Source organism: Rhipicephalus sanguineus, chromosome 9 (genome assembly GCF_013339695.2).
Source record: "Rhipicephalus sanguineus isolate Rsan-2018 chromosome 9, BIME_Rsan_1.4, whole genome shotgun sequence".
In the NCBI taxonomy this organism is placed as follows: Eukaryota; Metazoa; Arthropoda; class Arachnida; order Ixodida; family Ixodidae; genus Rhipicephalus; species Rhipicephalus sanguineus.
In genome coordinates this window covers 62995660-63013248 of record NC_051184.2, presented here as the reverse complement: position 1 = coordinate 63013248, position 17589 = coordinate 62995660, and the positions used below count along the sequence as shown (strand labels likewise).

Genomic DNA, 17589 nt, shown 5'->3' with positions numbered 1-17589 from the left:
TTTTAAACACATCTTCTGAATATTCAGATGACCGGAAGTAAGTGCTCGACCGGAAGTGCTTGGAAGGGAAAGAAGAGCGCCGCTCGTTGCTCATGCTGCAGCATTTATCTGTTTATCTGTCCTTAATATTTTCAACTTTTATTTAATGTTCATTTCTTTCACCATTTTAATAGACACTATATAACTTATAATTCAAGAATTTTCTTAAGAACTACCCGGTTCTTTGCCAATCCTGTGACGTGGGTGTGTGCCACGAAAACCAGGCTCTACTCTACTCTACTCTACTCTAAAATATTGTGTATCATTTTGGCGCAGGCGAATGTCGAGTGGACGGCCCGTGCCAACAGATGTGCTTCGACTTACACGACGGGACGTTCGAGTGTGGTTGCACGCCCGGCTACCGGCTATCTTCCAACGGCTACAGCTGCCAACGTGAGTGTGGTTTCACCCTGGCATATTTCTTTTGTCGCCGTAGGGGGCGCTGGTGTTACTTCACAGATAATTCACAGACGGTGACACGCTCTTCAGAGACGCTACTTCGCGGACGGTGGCGCGCTCGTTGCTGCTGCTGCTGCTGGTGGCTTTGCCGATTAGTTATCACATTGGACGGCACTCGTATAACGAATAGTATTCAGAATTAATATGCAGAAAACTGATAGAATCTTCATCTCGTCGTTTTGGGACGTTAAACCCCAGATTATTATTGTTATTATTATAGAATCTTCATCGAATCACACCGGTGCGCACCGGGGCGCCTGTGTGCGCGGTTTCATCCAATCATCTTAACGCTCCGATTTGTAGGACATGGCGGTGAGGTAATGTTCAACATTCTCGGGAAAGAACAACGATTTTCGATAGGTAGCGAGGCACTGGAAGTGGTAAAAGAATACGCCTACTTAGAGCAGTTAGTGACCGCAGATCCAAACCATGAAACCGAAGTAATGAGAATTAGAAAGGGATGGAGTACATCTGGCAGGCATTCTCAGATCATGAATGGTAGTTTGAAAGTACCCCTCAAGAGAAACGCGTATGCCATCTGCATCTTACTAGTACTTACTTACGGGTACGTGAGAAAATATTTCAAAAGCCAGCGGAATTCATCTTAAACTTTTCAATCACTGGCTCTACTCATCATGGAAACATAACAAGAGATAGACGTTTCGCCACCTATACGGGTGGCGTCGTGAGTACACAAATTGCATCAAATGAGAGAATACATCGTGCTTATATCTTGCCGTAAACATCCGGCAGGGTGCCACGATTACTGTGCGCTCCACCAAGTTAGACGCAAAGTGACTGGTCACAAAAAAAAAGTAGAAAATGGCCGCTTTGGCCTCAAAGCGACTACTCTGGCTCAGTCGCTCGCTGCTCCATTGTTCTGTCGCGCGACTGCAGACGCAAACCTCTGAACCAATCACATGCGCAGGAACAGGAGGTAAGCTTATTTTTGGGGGCAACGACAACGCGAGTAGACAGGAATTCCGTGTGGCGACGGGTATTTGTCGCGCGCAGGTGTGAACAGCATTCGCTTTGAGTCGCTTTTTGCCCGCTGTATACCCGCAGTTTTGCCCGCTTTTTGCCAGTAGTGTACTCCATTTCACAAGCTGGTTGCAGCAGGGTGGAAGCTACGAGGTGTCAGCAGACAAGATGATTGCGCAGCAAAACGTAGTTCTGCTGTACTTGCACTTTAGTTCGAGAAGTTTAAGACAACTGCGTTTGCTTGGAACATGCTACGCCACAGAAATACGGGATACGCTGAGCACGAGACGCATGTACGTCATAAACATTTAATTGTTGCATCGGTAACTGCCGATAATTTGATGACGAACCATCATGGCAGCACCTATGCAGACGATATCGCCCGCTTCGATCCGAACTCGCGCTTGCTACTTCCCCACCGTCCTGACAGAAATAAATAAGCGGTAGAATCGGCTATAGCTTTGGGCGATCTGACTCTGAGGACAAGATATCTGGTATATGTTATCCTTATTATTAAGATTAGCTGTTTGTGCAGTCATGCCTGCTAAGCCTTGTCCCCGAGAATTTTAGAATAAATCTTGGAAACAATGCAAAATAGGCACGAATGCATTGCTGTCGAAGCGTCAGGAAGCAAATATAGCGCAAACGCAAGCATGTGTTTACAACTTACGAGCCACACAGTTCACGACAGCGGCTTCATAATTTCGAGGCACAAGGAGCCAACGCCGACGGGCGCCGCCATGTCGTTTCCTTTTTCCGGCACTACCGTTGCTGCGAAGAGCAACGCTAAGATCGTTTGTTCACTACCGTGTGCTCGCTTTACTCGCGCAACACGTGTTGTTGTTTCTTTGCGGCGCTGCCACTGCTGCCCAAAGCTAAGAGGGTTGGTTGCTGCCCCGTGCTCGCTCTACTCGCCCAATGCGTGAGCGCAAGTGCTTTGGGAACGCCGAGCAGCTGACGCGGCTCGGATGAAGACATCGTGAGGTGTGTTTGCTCTTCCCATTGGCTGAGCAACCTCGTAGCTTTTACAGTGCTGCAAACAGCTTGTGAGATGGAGTATATTATGAAAGCCAACAAGGACGTTCGCTAGAATCAGGCAGCCATTAAAGTAGCGTAACAGCGCAGCCAATTTTTTTCTTTTTTAGCTTTGGTGTCTGCGAGCGTATTGAAATCACCAGATTAGGATAAAGGACATAGATTGCTAACGCTATCTTTCGCGAAGAAAGCACATGTGCCTGGTTTTTCACATATATTAAAGGTATTTATGAAGACAAAACGCAGTTTTGACTTGACATTTCAGCGAGGTTTCTCGACAAGGGTTACTGGTAAACTGAGAGTATTAGGTGGCTCCGAGAGCGCAGTCACTCCTTCTACGCACAGTACAAATGGTACTGTGAATCCCTGTGTTCTTTTCAACAACGTGTAACCCGTAAGATCAACTTACCGCTGTTCCAAAGTCGTCAAACTTTCTGTTTGAGACGAAAGCCTTAGATGCCTCATAAAACGCGAGAAATGACCGCAAGCGGCGTCAACATGAAGTGATGCAAAAGATCGTCATCGTGACGTCACAGATCGCCATAATTTATGGCGTCACATGACGTGATGTCATCACATGACTTCGTCGCTTGATCAAAGGTGGTTTTGCCCAGTTTGGTTTTAGGCATGGTTATTCGACGGAACAGGCCTTAATCAATTTCACGGATAGCATTAAACAATTTATTGATGAAGGGTTTGTCGTAGGAGCCATATTCATTGACCTAACAAAAGCATTTGACACACTAGTACATTCTATTCTTCTCGATAAGCTGCAGTCTTTTGGTATTACTGGCCCACCATTAAATTTATTTCACAGCTACTTGTGCGACAGGCCGCAAGTAGTGTATATTAACGGTCAATTTTCATCAACTAAATTAATTAACTGCGGCGTTCCCCAAGGCCCTATATTGGGCCCTTTGTTGTTTCTCCTATTCATTAATGACTTACCCAATACGCTTACCTCTTCTAACTGTTTGCTGTATGCTGATGACACGACCATTTATTCACCACATAAATCAGTCACCGCACTTCAGGACATACTTACTACAGATCTTAAAAACGTTCACTCATGGTGTATAAATAACCAGCTCAAAATTAATCCTACTAAAACAACTTTTGTGCTTTTTCATAGCCCTCAAACGGTGATTACTTCCTCCATACTTGTCTCACTGAACAATTATGATATACCGGCATCTGATAATGTTAAATTTCTGGGTATTACTCTGGATAAACACCTTAAATATAATAGTCACGCCAACTCACTCATCAAAAAGGTTTCATTTGGTATCCGCATTATCATTAAAACACGTGCATTCTTTCAACCTCATATTCTTTTCTCGCTTTATAATGCTTATATTAACAGCCATTTATCATACTGCCTATCATCATGGGGTAACACATACGCCATTCATCTCAAACCGCTTCAGCGCCTTTAAAACCAGGCGATAAAATTAATGACGTATAGCCCATTGCATTCCCATTCTACACCCATCTATCAACAGCTGCGCATTCTACCGATTCAAGAGTTGTTTTATCACAGATTGTCCCTCATCACATACCGTCTGATTCATCGTGAAATATCATTAGATAGTATTCCTCACCATGTCCTTGTCAACAACAATAATACCAGGTTTTCAGAGCAAAATAACTTTCTTTTACCCAAAATAAGGTCGAACTATGGAAGATTTACAGCTCGCTTCTATGGCATTCATCTTTGGAATCGCATACCTCTTCATACTAAATCATCTCGGTCACTGCAATCTTTTAAACACAACATGAAAAACATATTGTTAAATGCACCTTTTGTTCATCTGTAATAAATTTATTTTCATCATCACTTCACAGTTCTGTATTTGTATTTTTAAGCTGTGTATAATGCTGCTATGGTAAATATATTTTCTTTTTTAGTATAGATTATCTGTTTTGATTGCATTTTTTTATTTGTTCGCTCTTTTTGCTGCTGTTACCTATTATGCACGCCACTAATTATAGGAGGTCCCCCTGACAGTCTCGTACTTTGGGACCTCCTGATTCTGTATGTATTATGTAACCCGATCTTTGTACATGCAATAATAATGAATAAACTTAAACTTAAACTTGAAAGCTTTAGATGCCTCATTCAGCGCGAAAAGTGACTGGCAGCGGCGTCAACACGCAAGTGATGCAAAGTATCATCATTGTGACGTCACACATCGCCAAAACTTATGGCGTCACGTAACGTGACGTCTTCGCATGACATCATGCTTGGTAAATGGTTGGCCGATCTTGGATGCACTGCAAAACGACCTGAGGTGCGGAAAGAAAGCTTGCAACGCGGAAAGGGACCGTCAGCGGCGGAGGCGTCAACACGAAGTGATGCAAAATATCATCATCGCGATGCCAGCAGATCGCCCAAAATTTGTGATATCGCTATGACGTTATCACATACCATTGTCGCTTCGTCAAAGGTGGGCCGATCCCAGAGGCACTGCAAAATCACGTGAGGTGCAGAAAGATTTCGGGGTACGAGGGGGGGGTGATTGAGGGAAGGGGGAGGAGCTATCAGTACAGTCGACTGAGGAGAAAAATGAGAAGAAAAGATGCATAAAACACAGTGTGACTTTCTTCGACATACGCACCGCTTTTATACTAGTAGTAACTCTCAGTAACCGGGACGGCTTACTGCTCTCCCGTAATATAGTATATAGAGTAGTCTAAATCGTGCACCTTTTGTTCTAAAGGCTTTACGCGCCAAAGGGTACTGTTCTGATTAATCGTGGCCGCAAAGCGAGCACGTGTTTGCGTTGCACAGCATTCTCGTGAGAGAGACAGAGAGAGCTCTTTAATGAAAAACAGAGAATTGTGCCGGCGTATATAAAGGCGCCTAAATTTTACTCTGTATAGGGGGAGGGGATTGCGGACAGAAAGGCCCTAGGAGGAGGAGGAGGAGGGCAGGAAAGGAGAAGGGGAAAAACAAAAGCAAATTATTATGATCGTGGTGAGTGCATGTCACAACATTAGAGCGTTCTCGTATTCGTTCAAACTTCCATTTCTCATCAAGAGAAGCCGCATTAGGAGTCGCATGGTTAGCCATATAGTTAACTAATAATTCTTTGCACCAGTACACATTTCCGCGACCGTCTGCTTCTGCAGTCAAAATCCACTTCTGACACTTGTGACGGGGAGAGGACCGTGCGAGTCACGTGACGTTATTGACATGGCCACAAATAAGTTGATTGATTGGCATGAAATGAACTGAGCTTCGCATAAAGGCAAAACACGGGCTACGCATGTCAGGGGCCATGGTGGGGAGACCCTGGATATCGACAGGGATGTTAAATAGAGTTCTAAAAGCGACATCTAACGGGCTTGAAGCCATGGGAGGAAAGCAATTGAATGACTTGATGAAAAACAAAAGTTTAATACACGGTCCCTTACACTCATTCGCCTGGGGCAACTCGAAAATGAAAGCCGTCTTCTGTTTCTTCTTATTCAATTGTATTTTTTTTTGTCGAAGTAGTTTTAAGCACTATAGCATGGCTCTGTGGTAAAACACGTGACTGCCACACGCAAGGCCTGGGTTCGGTTCCCACTCAAAGCCAAGATTTGTATTATTTATTTGCTTCAATCCCGATTTTTTTTTTTGCTCACGAGCAACACTGATTTTACGCTCAGAACCAATGACGCCGACACCGGAATTTCTGCGACTGGGCTCTTTAAACGCTCTCGCGTTGATAACTGAGGAACCTCTACTACTTCGAGCACGCAGTTGACACGGCAGCGACAGTACACGGGTTACTCTTCGGCTTGTGACGTTAGGTTACTCTTCGGCTTGTGGCGTTAGGCGTTCTCACCTGCCCTGGTAGCTTAAAAGGTGAGCTGTCGCCCTGCTAAGGCAAGGAATCGAGAACGCGGGCTCGATTCCTTGGCACGGCGGCAGCTACGACGGGGGAAAAGCGCAAGGACACCCGTAAGATTTAGGTGGGCGTTAAAGGGCGCCTAAACGACCCAGAGGTCGAATGAATGAATGAATGCACAACTTTATTTTCCCCTGGTTAACGGGAAGGGGGCAATGGGACAGAGGGTGGGGGGAGGATCTACTTCAAGTAGGCCTCCTCTACCCTCTCAGCCTACTCCAGGACGGCCTCCTGAATGTCGGGCCTCGAGCTGCTCCCAGAGGTCGAAATTTAGTTGTGGCGTTGCAGTTGTGCACGAGTCTACAGCGAACGCTGGCCATGGAGGAAAGAAAAAAAAATCCTCCATGACGCTGGCGCAGTTGCACGTGCTTTCTCGTTTCGTTCTTTCCTTCGCTAGGCTGCGTTCGTCGGCTCGTCTATCCACCTCTCCGATTGCCCTTCTTCAGCGTCGGAGGTGGAGAACGCAAGAAGAGCGCGCATCTGCTTGTTCGCCAACTGACAGAGTCTGCTGCTCGCGAGGTCACCTAATCATACAGGTGACGTCATGACGGCTGTTGTCGATAGAGGAAAGGCACGTAGAGGAGCACGCGAGCGTCTGTTGGTGGTTTAAGGGGCCCTCTAAAGAACAACGGGTGGTCATCACTAATCCAGAAACACCGACTACGGCGTTCCTCATATAGTCATATCTTGGTTTAGCGTGCGAAGCACGCGTTTGCACATCAGTGACCTACATATGCGGATTCCAAAAGAGTGATCGTGCGGAACACAGGCGGAGCTATTGGAAGGGGATACGAGAAGGTTTCGTTTACGCGGCGTTCGTGTCCGAATATATACACTGTATAGTGCATGGATTGCGGCACTCTGGAGATAAACCTCACTTGCAACGACCCAAAAGCGTTTAAAAAAATTTTGTGAGCATTTCCGTGAATATTGAAGTGAATTGCACAATCTGGAAATGGGTACCTACGACGTAAGATTCATGACCAAAATGAACAGCCAAAAAAAAAGAAAGAAAGGGTGAGAACTACACAAGTCAAAACAAAAGAATAAACAAACAAAGCGGAAGATCAAAGTGAAACAAGCTGAGAAAGGAAGTGGTAACGTAATAATGGGAAATACGACGTGGCGGCTAATACGTCAAGAAGACTTAACCCCTTCAGCGGCGGTGGCTACGTTTGTGTACGCAACTTGTCTACGCTAGTTGTGCCAACTTGTGGCCAGAACACAGCACGATACCTTGCCTGTTAGACGAACTGGACCTTCCGCATAGTCAATGCCTTGACTCAACCTCAGTGTGGTGAGTATGGCTGTAGCCGATCACTTTTGTGAAGGCGATGTTCGACGCGTCGTTAGACGTGCCGCGTTCCAGAACAAGCGGAAGAAGCATTACTTTTTTTTTCTCGAAATGAATGAAACCAAAAGCTAATTGCGCACGTATTTGGAGCGTATGATTTCATTCCTTTCATGTCAAAATTGAACATGACCAACTGCGGAATAATGAAGTGTTTAATTGCACGCTTAATACAGGCGATTACGGAAACTCACACAAAACAAACAACACACTACTTCACATTCTTTCTCGGAATGTAATATTTAGTGCCTTGAAATTATGGTATGTGAATTTGAGACATACATAAACACTGTATCCTAATTCGCGCCTGAAGAGGATTAAACATACGGCGTTGACTGTGAACATTTATTCTCGTTCGAATGATTGAGTCGTCTGCCAATTTTTTTTTTATTGTGGTGCTCAAAGTTATTTTATGTCAGTGTTCACGTGTGTGTCTTTCTTTTTTCCCCTTGTGTTTGTTAGAAACGCCACTCCCTAAATACTATTCATTAAAGGAAACGCAGGTCGCAAACAGGCCAACCGTGAAACTCACTCAGTAAATCAAAGACGTTACACCGCGCAGGTGCTGCTGTTTGCATCACGAAAAGAGCTCAAAGGATATACAAGCTTGGCGAGTCTCATTAGCCCGTGCTTAGTGTGAAGCCCCGGGGTCAACCCCGTGTCTTGGAAAGGATTAGCTTGAGAGGTCGTTGACCTGCCGGCTCCTTGGTCTACGTATAGAGCGAAAGGAGAAAGCTTGCGGAACAACGAAACAAAAAGCAAAAAAAAAAAAGAACGCCGGGGGGCGCTCCCGCTCTAACGAGAAGACTCGTCAGTGTGTACGGCTCGCTTCCTCGGCTTAAATGCCGCGCAACCTGATGTTTTCTCTAATTTGTTTGTTTTTTTCTTGAGCTGCGCAGAGACGTGTGACACTCGAGGGGCTAGCTTTTCAAGACAAGCATCTTCACCGCACACGCCCTGAACGCCTCGATACCATCGTAATGAAAAAGCAGAGATGGCAAAATTGCTCTTAAAAAGTACTAAGTTACATTACTAATTACTTTTTTTGATCTTTTAATGATTTGATTCTATTACATTGAAAGATACTGTTGCCGAAAGTAATTACATTACATTACCATTACGTTTTGAAAAGTAATCAAGTTACATTGAAACTACTTTAACACAAAGTTCGTCGACTCCTCTGGTCTGGAGTTTCGAGGGCCGTGGGCTTCCAGCGACGTTATTTCAAGGCTTCGAGTACTGATGCTACGCGGCTATTCTGTGGGCCTGTCTTGCCGCGACGCTCAGTGAGGCTGTGCGCTCAGATTAACTTGTCTTTATTATTTTTCTTTCCTTATCCTTGCTCAATTTTTTTTTCTGTGCCATGTGGGAAGCGGACACGCCTTTTATTAGTCAGGAGTAATTGCGAAAGTAAGGAGAAATTATTTGAAGTTACTCACTCAAGTTCGTTACATTACTAAATTGCCAGTGTGCATTAGTTACATTACTTGTTATATATAGAGCAGTTAGTAATTTTAATTGCAGTGATTTCATTACTGCCAAGACTGCGAGAAAGACACCGACCTGCCGACCGTACTTCGTTTCATACGTCGGGTGCAACGCTGTGGAAGCTATGCACGAAGTTCGATCAGCAAAATGCGTTAAGTCCACGCATCTCGCGCGTCCATTTTGTCCTTGCAAACGTGGCCTCCGCGATTGGCTCCGGCTGCGGGTCTACCGGAACTAATCACCGAGGCCATGAAAGAAACGCTAAGCAATTCAGAACAACCTATTGATAACCGTATAAGTAACGGGGTTTGTTTATTTCTAAGGCACAAACCATCTTCATTTATTACTCAGTCTAAAAACGAAAAAAAAGAGTCCCATTACAGGTGCGAACGCATCCACTGCAAGAAGTCTCGTTAGCTTCCATAGAGTTGCGCCTGATGCACGCAACTGAGTACAGAGTTACGTGTTAGGCTGTCGCATCCTTTGCGCGGTTGCGCCCACTAAAAGGCGTTGGCACGTACACTCCTTCTTGCGTCACGCGTTTCATATACATATATGTAATATAGATTCTACGGGTCTCGTCGGTTGACTCGCCCTTGTCGCTGTAGTAACGGAGAGCACACTTCGCAAAACAACTGGCCTCCGCTGCGTATAGCTGGTCGCGGTTCGTGCTTCGATCGCTCTGTTCCCCCTCTTCAGGGTGGGCTTCACCGCACGGCGGCGGCTCGCGCGATATCCCGGGAAGGGCACCGCTCGGGCAGGTGAAACGACAACGGATCGATTTTTCTACTTGGACTCGCCGCGGTTGTATAGCTCGGAGGCTTCGCCGTTCCGTATAGCAGAGCGCGCGAGCTTGCGGGTTTGGTCACCTTAGGCTTGCGAATTGTAGTCTAATCATTCTGGTGTCGTGGTCCTGGGCTCAATTATTAGCCGAGAAAATCAAAATATCGCAAAAAAGATACCGCTTCTGAGAACTAACAGACAATCAAGCGAAGGAAAGTACAGGGGATGTCATTCGTGGTAATTGCGATATGAATGTGAAGAAAGTAAAGTGAACGAAAAGATAACTTGCCGACGGCAGGGGCCGAACCTGCAACCTTCGAATAACGCGTCCGATGCGCTACCAATTGAGCTACGGCGGCGGCCATCCTCCCGTCTAAATTATCGGGCATATCTGCGCATTCAAACATGGGAGTCTTAGTCAACCCTGCTCTTTCGTGGAAAAATTTCCCTTTTTTCCGTACAAAAATATCTCGCAATTCGAATGTTACGGGTGCGGATACCGCTTACGAATAGGGTGTTTTTCGTGTACTTTAATTCGTTTAAGTTTTCGCCATAATTACTGCATTACAGTTAAAGAGAACAATTAATACCCCTTACCCTTTTCTTGGCCAAAATGTCTGTTGGATTCGTTCGGTTGTGTCTAAACAAAGAAACGAGCACCTCGGAAAAAAGTTCCCCTCGTTTCATTCATATATAGATACTCAGTAGCCTAAAAAGATTGCTTGCATTGTCAGTTATTAACAGGTGCTCATGGATAAATGTATTTCGTGTCTTTGCGTCTATGCAGTATTTGTTTCGGTGATACTGGCAGTTAAAACTACGAACACTGTAATTAGGATAATATTTGGAAGTGTCCAGTGTCTGCCTTGTCAAATTCTCGGTGGAATCATGTGTTACGCGAGGACATTTCTTCTTAAATCCATTTATTTGTAAAAAAAATTATTTTTGAAAAACTTCCCATTGAGGTCCTGACGTGGGTACGTCAGTATGTTGTCGTGAAATTGAATGCGTGAAAAGTGTGAAATGGAAAGTGAAAAAAAAAAAGAAAAAAGACCGTGCACCTAGACGTAAAGGTCAATGTTAAAGGACACCAGGTGCTCCGAATTGATCCGGCGTCCCTCTCCACGACGGCGTCACTCATAATATCGGTCTTTTTGGCGCATAAGACAGCACAATCTCACCGAACGTCCTCTCAATGGCCAAATTTAGCCTATCCAACATCCAGTCATCAGGGCCACGGAAAGAGAAGGGAAGCCCTAAGAATCGAGAAAATGCGGTATTGCGGGGTTAGCGCAGTCTATTCCCGGCTACTTTGTATACACTGAAATGTGGTCGTTTCGCCGAGCGACGACGGTTTTCGGGCCGCGCCTCGTTGAGTCCCGTTTTTCTTCGCTCTGTCCAATCGTGCGGCCTTCGAGGAAAAAAAGAGAGAGAGAGAGAAAAAGAACTCCATATACACTCCGAAGCCGAGCGACGAGGAAAAAAAGGGGTGACTCCGCGGAATGCGTTATACAAAACTCAGCCGAAAGATAGACGGTGTATACGAGTGAAATGATGTAACAAAAAGCAAGTAAGAAACGACCGAGACAAACTTTGCAGCGGAAAGGGCGCGCGAAGAATGCGACGCACCTGTCCACGGGAAAGTTGAAATGCGTGCGCGCGCGCGGCAGTATACTGTGTCGACCCCCCCCCCCCCCAAGAGCAACAAACGTCGGGGCACCTTCTTCGCATGCCACTTTGAATAAGGCGCGGAATGCGCGGGGTAAACAACAACGGCAACAACGAACTGAGGTAACTGAACAAGAACAAAGCGAAATAGGTATACGATCGAAACACGTACACGTATATAACGCATGCCCACCCGAGATAAACGGCAACCACATTCTCGGCGAATTCTTCGAGAAAAAGCAGGGCGCACGCGGGAGCGAGGAAGGTTTTTTTTTTTTTTTTTTGTTCCCTCGGGAATGTCTTCGCCCCCACATCTCCTTACTCCATACTAGGAACCAATCTTCTCTTCAGCCAGAACCTTCATTCTGTCGCGCTTCCCTCTTCGCTATACTTCCTTGCTTAAACCTTTATCGCAGTTTATTCTGCGCTTTCCTTATTCGTAGCATCGCGCACCGCTTGCGCGTGGTGCGCCTGCATCTGACAACTTCGCTTTGGCGAGGCGAGTTCGTTCTGCGCGTTCGCCTGCACTCCACCCGGAGGCGATCGCAAATCGATGAGAGGAGGCGACGGAGGGTGAGGGTGGGGAGGGGGGTTCAAGCACGCGGTTCATGTCTGTGTTGCGTCGGGTCTGAATAAACTGCCGGGTCCCCCTCTGCCTGCCTGCCATGGGTCCGTGGTGGCTCGGTGTATATCGATGCCCGAGGCGTCGCAACAACAACAACAAAAAAAAAAAAAGACGAGCGGGGAAGCGAAATGCGACTCCAACGTATGTACTCCCTTTAAACGCCGACAGGTGTATGTATGTATGTACGTACGCACGCAGAAAAGCACTGCCGAAGCGGAAACCGAGAAATTGAACACGGTGCGGTTGAAACGCCGAAAGCGTCTCCTTTTGAGATCCTTTTATTCTCCTGGGCTATACGAGCTTGCTGTGTATGCTGCCAACTGCAGTGGACATGAAAGTCGTGTAAGGCAGGCGTTTCTTCAGGATTCGAGATACCTTTTTCTTTCTTTCTTTCTTAGGGAAGGGGGGGGGGGTGTTACCAAATCGATTGAAATGGGCGGTATGTATAAACCACTAATGTTAGGCTGAACCGGCACCACGGGCCCTTTGCGTTTTATGCGTATGGCTATGCCAGCTGTACCACCTCTCTCTCTCTCTCTCTCTCTGACTTTCTTTCATCTTCAAACGTTAGAGAATGATTTACTCATTTCGATGGAGTCGGGGAAATTGCGAAAAAAGAATGGACGCCGCTAAACGGAAGAGTACGGGAATGGCAGTGAAATCAGCGCCGTTTACTGCCGCGCGCCGCGATGTAACTGTGGTTGCGTCGTTGAATTATGAAAAGGCTACTCGAAGGTGGTGTATGCTGTTTCAATGTTTGTTCACGCCGATACATCGTCACTCGAATGATGATTGCGCATCGCGATGCGGTCGTACGAGACGATATTGTCACGTGATCCTGACGGTGAAGAAGGCGACAGTGGGACAATAAAAGATGAAACTCTTTATCGGGCGAACTCGTGCCCAGAAAAATCAGGCAACACTTACTGCACGGGCGAGTAACAATCACAACAGAACGATAGCGTCGAACACAGTCGTCGGACGTCGGTAATCTGATCGACGGCGGAACGCGTCGTCCTTTATACATGAGTGTGTGGACATTCCAGCGTTATCGCTGGGGCTCGCGTTAGCTCCAGAACAAACACGGTCACTGGTGTCGTGCGCGTAATCTTATCAGAATAGCCTTAAGCAATCGAGTTTACTTTACATAGCTGCGTGGTCTGCGCCGAGTGGTGGTAACGGCTTTTCGTGGTGAAAAAAAAATAAGCGAACGTGGCAGTGCGACTTGCAGTATAAAGCGCGCATCCTGTTAGATAACGTCACTGTTAGAGTCCTAACGTTCTTGCTTCGTCAGTCTTATATTTGCTCTCTTATAGTTGCTATCTTTGTTTCGCGATATCGATGCATTTACTTAAGAGAAAGTATGACCCACGGTGTACGTTTATCAGCCTTCGACGCAACTCCTTCGTCTTTGCTTTCAGCAGCGCTATCTTTTGGCTAAACAATGTGCGCTGATTCATAATTAAGTGCAGCGGGACAGCAAGACGATGGACGGACACGAAGTGAAAGGGCGACAGTTGTCTGTTTGTGCTCCTTCTGTCACGCCGCAGTTAATTATGAATCGACACGAATTGTGTATAGCCCACTCCCCACACCCTTATCAGTTCCTCCACCGACACCCTGCGCATGTACAACCTATCCTGTCTTGAAGCTGGTGTAACCATTGTTGTTTTTACCGTTGTATTTTCATTTTTCTGCTTCACGCAGTATGTGAAAAATCAGTTTCACCGCAAGGGCGAAGCAACGAATGTGATAGCAACAAATTGGATTGTTACACGAAGTAAGGCTAGCAGCTAACTTCTTTGGATCCGATCTCGCGTAACTCAGCAAAACGCTGGTTAAAGCGAGTGCTGCCGTTCCGAGGAGCGCAGCGGTTTTCGTGCTGTCCTGTCCTTCTCGACATAAAGAGCTGAGAGCACACCACCTATACGAGCCGTCTAGCGATGTCTATCGAGATAACGTGCGCGCGAGCGCTCGAGACCGCGCGGTTATGATCAAAGGTCGCAGCTGCAACTCGAGCGACGCAGCCCCCGCACCCCTCCCCAGCAACGCCCCTTCACGCTCCTTCGTCCGACAAAAGACGGGCGGGGCGTTTCCTCTCTGCTTGACTAGCCATCGACGCCAGGCCTCGCACGCGGGGTGATGTTATCGCATGTGCCGTTCGTGCGGCGGATTTTCATCTCTGCCTCAGCGGCTCTTGTCCGCAGCGCTCGCGCGCTTTTACTTGCGCGTAGAACATACGATGCACGGGGCGACGTTTTCAACTTGGACTTTATACGGAGCATGACGGCGACGGCAAAAGCCACTGATAGTGTCCATACAATTTTAAAATATTCGTGGAAACTACGAAGCGACGAATACCGTAGCAACAAATTGGAGTGTTATACGAAGCAATGCTAGCAGCTCACTCCTTTAACATGCGACCTGTCGTTACTCAACAGAAAGATTGCGCAAGGACACGCGGCCGGCGCAGCGACCTTCCTGCTCTCCGTGGCTTCAACGTAAATTTCGCGGTGAGAGCACAACACGTGCAAACGTATGAGCCGAACTAGTTGTACGCATTGAAAGAGGCACACAAAATGAATTCATCATTGCTGCGGTTCGCAATGTGGAAGTGCACTTGCGCATAATCCGTTCCAGCGCTGTCCGTTTTATTCTGCAATGTATACGACAAAATGACATGACCAAAGACCACAGACATGACCAAAGGTGGCAGGGCATTCACCTTCGAGGACGGGTCAGCTCTCACGTACGTACACTATACAGCAAACGATAGTTAGCGCTAGGGACTTAGCAGGCAGTGTCAACTTTAGAAAACGACGGCGTGCCCCCTTCCGAGCAGAGATCTTTACTTTCGGGATCAAGTCACGTACTCTTCTAAAGGTGTGCCGTTACCAAAAGGATAAAGAATAAAGCGCGCATCTCAGCTCATTGGCGGAAAGTGCCCGCGAGTCCCCGCAAATGCCGCGACCAGGCAGACAACAGAGAAAATGTCTGTTTTAGACGCAGCCCTCGTAGGGCAGGCCGTTCACTCACTGCTTCATGTAGAAGGGGGCGCAAAAGTAAACGTGCAAAAACAGGTGTAAAGAAAAAAAAGATTTCGTATGGTCTTTCAGGGCTGACCGCGGCTAGCTCGCTTATAAACTAGACAAAATAAAAAAATAAAATCGAGAAAGTTGTATTGCACTGGAAACTGGAGAACCACTCGGTCGAAACCGCACTTATATACGGCGGTGGACAAAAGAATTGGGGCGAATAAAATACAAAGGCAAATGCGAAAAAGACTGTGAGAGGATGGAAATCCCTGCCACAAATAGCCCGAGCCTCTTCCGGGTGCCAATCTACGAGCGCGCCGGGCGTCGCGAGCCGCCCCTAAACTCTCCTCTCGTTTGGCGCGCACGATTCCCCACGAGTTCCCGTTTCGCACCCCTCCTTCCCGGATATCCCCCTCCCCACCCTTCCCTAAAACTCATCCCCAGATGAGGAGGCGTGCGTCGAATCGCCCGCGGTAGTGGGGGAGGTTCTTGTCCGCGAAGCGTTCGTGCATCAGGGCCCTCACCCCACTCCTTGCCAGCGCGTCCCTATACACAAACCCTGTAGCGTCATCCCCCCTCCCCCCTCTTTCTCCCGCCATCCCTCGCAAGATATCCCTCCCTTCCCTTCGGCTCCCACCATCTTCCTCAGAGCTGCGAACGTTATCCCCACTCGGCGGCGCTGTCTTTGTGGGTGGCGGAAACTACAAAGAACAAACAATGCCCACTGTGTGCACGCACTTCTAAGAGGAACTGCTGGAGCGGTGGTCTGGCCCCCGCTTTTGTGTACGCCGAGGAACAACGGGAGGGGATTGTACGGGAAAAAGCCTCCCCGCGGTGGAGGGACGGAAAGGGAGACCGTGCTGGGAAAAGACCGGAATTATACGGAATCTCGGGCCAGTTCCCTGCACTGTATGCTTTTGCGTGCGTGCTCGTCGGAACTCGCGCGGTTCGGTGGCTGGCCAGTGGAGAACGGAAACGGAAGTTCTATGTTGACGCAGTCGCTCAGGCGGTGTTCCTATTGTTCCCTGCCGCTTGTTAGCTCCGACAAGGTGGAAAAATTTTCCTTCGCCGGCTTGGTAAACCGAAGGACGGAACGTATAGCTGTAAAGCCAGGAAAGACAAAAGAGCTTGTAGTGCGCGAAATCTGTAAATATTGAACGGCACGAGCGGCTGGTTGACTGCTACATTCTGCGGGAGATGGTGGAGCGGATATTGGCAGCAAATTCAGAAAGAGAGAGGGGGGGGGGGGGAGGGGCGAGCGAGAAAAGTTTCGTCAATACAATGCCATGCATTGGACATGCCTCAAGGTTAAACGCGGTCGATTTTTTTTTAAACTGTAGGTAAAGCTGAACAGAACGACAGCTTCAGGAAACGAATATGTGCTGGCGCTTCGATGTGACGAAGAGAAAGCATTTAGCACAGGGAGACGAAAACAGCACTTATTCCCAACGATTGCGGACAAAGGTAGTTACTGACAAGAGCATCACTTCTTTAAGTATTAACGATAAGGTTTTGTAGCATACATACTTAGAGGTAGCAACTTACGTGACGTGACTTGAAACGATCCGCGGAGGCTTGTTTCCATCTCGGCCTTACCAGCATTGGGTTTACCTCAGCATAACGGTTATACCAAGTGCATTTGAAATTTAGAATCTGCGGTTTGTTTCTATTAAAAGCCCAGTCTCTCATTACGAGGCTTTACCGTTGACTCCGTGACCACGCCCTTCGCTTCATTTGTATTTTAGCGTCTGTTTTCCGACCCGCATAACTTTAACCGTATGCTAAAGCTAATGGTTCCTCTCAACGATACCAGCGACACCAATCGCTTTAGCGTTGACGGCACGGACTTCATCTGTAAATGACTCTGGTGACGTTTGAAACGCAGGAGCAATGTGAACCAAGTTACGCCGAGTTATTACGGTAACTGGAGAGGCACGATCTTGTAATGCCGAGATAACGCGCCCACTTTCTTGTCTACTGACGACCAAAAAGCGCCGCGGAAGTCGCTGGGAGCCCGGAACACTGGCTGGCATCACGATTCCATCGCTCTGCGTTCTTCGCCTGTCCGCGCCACTTTAATAATTCATCTCCGTAAGCTCGGCCACTTTCCCGTCTACGCCGACCTCGCGCGTTGCCCAAGTCTCTTCCAAGCTCTCAGCGTTTTTCCCCGCGCTGCACGCAACTTCTATGGCGAAATGTAGCCGCACCAATGACGAGGAAAGCAAGGCG

General features: G+C 47.3%; 1 protein-coding gene across 4 annotated transcripts in view; it reads left to right on the top strand.

Moving 5' to 3' along the window:
• The window catches only part of LOC119405249 (pikachurin), a 277626-nt gene that overhangs the window by 163861 nt on the left and 96176 nt on the right, over positions 1-17589 (top strand). For 3 of the 4 annotated variants that reach the window (XM_049419239.1, XM_037672059.2, XM_049419238.1), the window contains exon 2: positions 316-432. The exons of the other annotated variant lie outside the window; for it this stretch is intronic. In XM_049419239.1, the coding sequence (XP_049275196.1) occupies positions 316-432 (117 nt within the window). The remainder of the gene's footprint in view (positions 1-315; positions 433-17589) is intronic. 4 annotated transcript variants of the gene reach the window in all.